Raw genomic sequence first — 6,337 nt, forward strand, 5'->3', positions numbered from 1 at the left:
TCTCAATACTCCCCCTCAAGCTAGGTGGTGCAAATATGTTTAAGACACCTAACTTGGACAATAGATATTCATGTTGTGGCTTGTTGGGGCCTTTAGTTAGCAAATCTACAGGCTGATGTTGTGTTGAAACATAGACAATATTGATCAGTCCATTTTGAAGTTTCTCCCTAATAAAATGACAGTCCACCTCAATGTGTTTAGTACGCTCATGATAAACTGGATTAGAGGCTAATTGAATAGCAGACTTGCTATCACTATATATTTGAACTGATAAGTGTACCCCAGCCTTCAATTCTTTCAGCATACCTACCAACCAAACTAACTCTGTCACAGTTGAAGCTAAGCTTCTATACTCAGCTTCAGCTGAGCTTCTTGACACAATGGTTTGCTTCTTAGCTTTCCAAGAGATCAAATACTCTCCAAGTTTAATCACATATCCAGTTACAGACTTCCTGGTAAGGGGGCATGCAGCCCAATCTGCATCACAGAAAGCTGTAACTTCACTACTACAATTATTGGATAGTAATATACCTTGACCTGGTTGCCTTTTGATGTATTTGACAACTCTAAGTGCTGCATCCATATGAGATTTTTTTGGTTGATGTAGGAATTGACTTAATGTTTGTACACTAAAAGAAATGTCAGGCCTTGTCATGTTTAGATATAGCAACTTCCCAATCAACTTTTGATAAGTAACTTGATCTGTTAGAGGTTCCTCCTGATTTTGTCTAGTTTGTTCATCATACTGCCTTGATGTCAGCTTCATATTTACATCCATAGGTGTTCCAGCAGTCTTTGCTCCTGATAAACCAATTTCTGAAATGAGTTGAAGTGCATATTTCCTTTGATGCATAACTATTCCACTGTTTGATCTTACAAATTATATTCCAAGAAAATATTTCAACTCTCCTAGATCCTTCATTTTAAAACTTAGTTGTAAGGACCTTTTTGTTTCCTCTACTAGCTTTAAACTACTTCCTGTTACCAAAATATCGTCAACATACACTAATATTATTGTAGTTCCTTCAGTAGTCCTTCTTGTAAATAAAGAGGGATCATGCTGACTTTGATTGAAATCCAGCTTCTGTAGAACTGCTGCAAATTTATGATTCCATTGTCTTGGTGCTTGTTTAAGCCCATACAATGATTTTTCCAGTCTACACACCTTATACTCATTCTCCCCCTGGCTGGAAAAACCTTGAGGCACAGCCATGTATATTTCATCCTCTAAATCACCATTCAAAAAAGCATTATATACATCCATTTGATGTATATGCCAACACTTGGACACAGCTAAGGCTAAAATAGCTCTCACTGTGACCATTTTTACCACAGGGAAAAAGTTTCTTTGTAATCTATATCTTCCTTTTGGCTATATCCTTTGGCCACCAATCTTGCTTTAAACCTTTCTACTTCTCCATTAGACTTGTTTTAATCTTATAAATCCATCTGTATCCAATAGCAGACTTCCCTTTTGGCAAATCAACCAGTTTCCAAGTTTTGTTATCTTGTAAAGCCTGTATTTCAGCTTGCATTGCTTTAATCCACTTAGGATCTTTGCTGGCTTCAGCAAAGGATGTAGGTTCAGTTAGAATAGAAGTTGCAGCAACAAACTCCTGGTAAGATTTAGACAAGTGATTGTATGCAACACTGTCAGCTATAGGATACTTCACCTGTTTGCCCATATTTAGTGACACAAAATCTTTCATCCAAACTGGTGGATGTACTCCTCGTGTAGACCTTCTATTCACCACTGTTTGAGAGTCAGTAGAAACAGACTCATTATCTTGAACTGTTTCTTTCACTGTTTCTTGCTCAATGTTGCCATCCAAGTTTCTGTTCAACTCCTGACTACATTGCTCTTCTTGTAAGCACATATTCTATTCTCACTATTCTGTTTGTTCATCATGTTGTCACACAATAACTTCCATTCTCCATTTATCATAGTACCATCCATACTACTCACAAATGTACCCTCTTCTCTTTTACCTAAGGCAGACATGAAAGGGAACACTGTCTCTTTGAATACCAGATCTCTACTCACAAAGAAATTACTTGATGTCAAATCTAACAAAATATAACCCTTCTGAGTTTCTGAATATCCCATATGTACTGCTGCCTTTGTCCTTGATGCTAACTTATCACTCTCAGTTAGAACCTTAACATAACATAAGCAACCTAATACTCTAAGATGAGACAACATTGGCTTGCTTCCATACATTTTCTCATATGGAGATTTACCTCCCAGAACTCTGCTAGGCATCCTATTTATCAGGTAGACAGTTGCAAGCACATACTGACCCCAATATTTTAAAGGAATATGCCCCTGGAACCTTAGAGCCCTAGTTACTTCCAAGAGGTGTCTATGCTTTCTTTCAGCCACCCCATTCTGCTGAGGTGTATAAGGACAGGATCTTTGATGTACTATCCCTCTTTCTTTAAACAAAACAGCACATGAATTCAGTTCCATTATCAAATCTAACCTTTCTTACCTCTTTGTCATACTGTGTTTTAACAAATTTCAGAAAATAACCTAAAGCTACACACACATCTGACTTATTTTTTAACAAAAAAACCCATGTCATTCTTGAGAAATCATCAACTATTGTAAGGAAAAATCTATTACCATCAAATGTAGGCTGTTTGTATGGTCCCCATAAATCCAAATGAATCAAATCAAAAACTTGACTACTTTTAATGCAACTAATAGGAAACACAGTTCTGGTCTGTTTTGCACTAGGACAATTAGTACATTCATTCAACACTTTTTTTATTATTTCTGAATTAACAGGAAATACTTTACTTAACACATGTGATGCTCCGTGTCCTAACCTCCTGTGCCATACATCCACTTCTTTTTCTGACAATTGTTGAACTTCTAACTTCTTTTCAGATGCAACAAGTGAGTGATCCAGTGTAAAGATCCTGAAATACACAGAAATGAGGGAAGAAAGTGACTGAGCAATTTAAATTTTTAGTCAACTTGCTTACTAAGAGTAAATTGTACTTGAACTCTGGAATATGATAGACATTAGTAATCACACTCCTTGGAGATATGTGACACACTCCAGTATTAGACACATAAGACACTTCACCAGTAGGTAGATAAACTGGTTTTGGATCCTTAACCTTAACAACAGAATGTTTTGTAAGCATATCCATATGATTAGATTCCCCTGTATCTATATCCATATGATTAGATGCCCCTGTATCTATAATCCAGACCTTATTATTTTCAGAAACTAACAAAGTTTTACTTACAGTATTAGCCTGAAGATCATGTACTGTATTTGTATCCTCTGATTTTTGTCCCCATCCTTGATTCTGCTTTAACATGTGCAGAATTTGATCATACTGATCTTTGGTGAAACTACACCCCTGCAGTTGATTTGAACAATCACCTATGTTACTTATATGATTTTTCACAGGAACATTTGTGTTACTTCCATAGTTGAAGGTTGATCCATCTGAACCATCCTCATAGCAATTCTTTCTTGTACTGTTAACATCAGTCCCAATCATGTAAGCTCCACTTTCTGTATTAGTACTCATTTTTCTTTTGGATTTGAAATCAGAAGGTATCCAATCAATTTGTAACACTGATCCTTAGTATGCCCTTTGCATCTGCAAAACTCACATACAACAGGAAAGTTCTTCTTGAACTTGTTCAATCCTTGAGTACTGGAGATTCCACTTGTTCTCTAATACATCACCATAGGATCTACACCAGAATCAGTCACAGAACTTAACCCTACACTTGTCCTGCTAGAAGTCATCTTCTGACACTCATCATTTATAACCATTGCATAAGCTTGATTCACTGTAGGAACAGGACTCATTAACAAAATTTGACTTCTTGCCTATCCAAATGACTCATTCAATCCCATTAAGAACTGATACAATTTCTGTCGATTTAAATGATCAACAAAACTTCTTGCCTTTTCACAATCACATCCAGGAGGTGGCAATAACGCCTCAAATTCATCCCACAAGTTTTAAGTTTAGTAAAATATACTGACACAGAATCAGTACCCTGTTGCAAGGTTGCAATTTCTTTATGCAGGCTAAAGGTTCTTGACCCATCTAACTGATCAAACCTTTTTTTTAGATCATTCCATACCCCTTGAGCTGATGAAGCAAAGGCCACTCATCCTAAAAGACTTTTTGATACTTAATTCAGGAGCCACGAGAGGACTATAGCATTCACCCTCTCCCACTGGCCTCTTAATTCTGCACTTACACTTTCCTTTCTACAAGATCCATCTACCAAACCAATCTTGTTTCTTCCGAGTAATGCCAATTTAATCGACCTACTTCACAAAGCATAATTCTCAATTCCAATAAGTTGAAACGAGATCAAATTTAACCCACTGATATCAGCAAGACTCAAGAACAATGGATGACTGTAATCGACCCTTTGACTCATAGACATTGCTGGAACAGAGCTTGGATTTCCATCAGTACTGCTGTCTCCAGTTGTTTGTGCATATACTCCTTGAGTCATGTTAACAATCTTTCTTCTTCTTTGAGTTGAATTGCGGAAAAACAATGAACAATTTAAGTCAGATTTTGACCTTCAGATCTTCAGAAGTCTTAAACAAATGACAAATTATGATCTCCAGATCTTCAGAAGTAATACGCAGATGAATTCTTCAGATTCCAATTACTGCTCTGATACCATGTAGTAATTAACTACTAAACAAGATTGATAATAGAATTGTAGAAGATGAAGATAGTATATAATCTTTGAAGTATATTTTACAATGAATAAGCATATGTATTTATATAAACCTTTGTAACTAACTTACCTAATCTTCTAACTAACTCTATAACTAACTTCTGGAAAATGTGCCTTACTAACTTTTACATTTTGCTTTCTTTTTAACTTTCTCAATACTAAAGGATGTATTAAATCCTAAAACCTCCAATTACAATCCCTAAACAAGCACCTAATCCAGATAGATAGATAGACACACAAAGAGGAAACAAAAAGCAATCAAAGGGTATATTAAACCCAATGACCTTGATCCGTTAATCCTACAATAGCATCTACCTCTTACGAAGACCTCAAGGGAATCGATATCCCAAGCAACCCTCGTTTCTAAACAATATTCAACAAAAGCTTACCAAGCTTTCAACACTCACACAAGGAGTTAAATTTATCATTCATCAATATTCTAAATAGTCTAACCTAAAATGAACTCTAAGACACCTATTTATAGTATTAGACATTATTACATAGATGGGCCCAAAAGTAACCCGAAATGGGCCAATAGGCGAGCCTAGTCGGGCTCGCCTAATGGCTCGGCAATGCGCCCAATGTACTCAGCAAGGAATCTTGTTCCTTGCCTTCGTTGGGGAATTACTGGAACTTTGGGAGGTTTGGGGACCATCGCCCAATCCACTTGGCGGTTCGCCAATGGTCTTTAGCTCGCCTAATGAGCATATTTTTCCTTCGTAGCTCCTTGGGCCAGTTGGCAATCTTGGAACACTCGCCAAAGGCTTTTGGCGTGTCGCCGAAGTGTCCTTCAGCTCGTCGAATGTAGCACATTCTTCACTTGCTCCTCCTCGCTTCGTTAGGCCTCCCACGCTCCAAGCTATCATCCAAGCATGGTGTTGCCCAACTGGGAGCTCCTACAAGGTGCATATATTCCCATACAAGGCATGGGACTCCCTCTTTGGCATCCATACATGCCAAGCAGCCTCCATCTTTGTGAACATTCTATTAAAGCATTGAAGTTTGTGAATGGATAGGCTTGATGTAATCCATTTTACATCATTCTCCCCTTCTTGAAAAGGATTCGTCCTCGAATCCATTCCTTGCTAAACCCTAGGGGGAGCAAACAAGAACAAAATCTTCATGGCATGAGGGTTAGCGTTAGCAATAATAATTTCATCACTATGCCAAGGATGCACAAGCTTAACATATAACCAAGCATCACAAATATTAACCAAGGGTTTGTAACCTATCAAAGCAATAAATATTTGGCTAAGTAAGAAACATTGACAAAGGGGTAGAGCTGAGGAACCAATACACTTAAACAAATTCATATGTAAACCCACATTGGTTTCACATCCCATCAAAGCACAAGGCCTCCCTTATGTCAAGTAGGTAAAATTGAGTCCTTGAATCCAAACCTTGTAAAATCACATATTGATAGAAAAAAGCTTATCCTCTTAGTATGATGGACAGTACAAAGGTTAGCACTTAAAACATTTAACCGAGGAGACTCAAACTCAAGAAACAACCAAACATTCTCTATTGTCATGGCTATCAAGCCCACAAATGGAGAACAAGGACAATGATTATTCTTCTCAACAACATGGCAATACCACT

At 37.4% G+C, this 6,337-nt stretch overlaps 1 protein-coding gene across 1 annotated transcript; it reads right to left on the bottom strand.

Annotated features, from left to right (window-relative positions):
* Positions 1–1,409: 1,409 nt before the first annotated feature.
* LOC125837561 (uncharacterized) lies at positions 1,410–3,552 on the bottom strand. Its single transcript, XM_049516656.1, has 4 exons — positions 3,008–3,552; positions 2,627–2,925; positions 1,951–2,436; positions 1,410–1,864 (listed from the first exon to the last, which is right to left on the bottom strand). Exons 1-4 carry the CDS (start codon positions 3,550–3,552, stop codon positions 1,410–1,412), a joined length of 1,785 nt encoding a protein of 594 aa, XP_049372613.1.
* Positions 3,553–6,337: the final 2,785 nt, after the last annotated feature.

This window comes from Solanum verrucosum, unplaced genomic scaffold (assembly GCF_900185275.1).
Source record: "Solanum verrucosum unplaced genomic scaffold, falcon-dt-bn FXZP01000131.1, whole genome shotgun sequence".
Taxonomy (NCBI): Eukaryota; Viridiplantae; Streptophyta; class Magnoliopsida; order Solanales; family Solanaceae; genus Solanum; species Solanum verrucosum.

What these genes read in the sequence shown, in the direction of transcription:
- LOC125837561 (XM_049516656.1), bottom strand. Translation starts at nt 3,552, where the DNA reads ATGAGTACTAATACAGAAAGTGGAGCTTACATGATTGGGACTGATGTT. An exon ending in TATCATATTCCAGAGTTCAA is followed by an intron (nt 2,926 to 3,007) that starts GTACAATTTACT and finishes TGTGTATTTCAG; the next exon opens with GATCTTTACACTGGATCACT. An exon ending in ATTTGTGAGTAGTATGGATG is followed by an intron (nt 1,865 to 1,950) that starts GTACTATGATAA and finishes TGTGCTTACAAG; the next exon opens with AAGAGCAATGTAGTCAGGAG.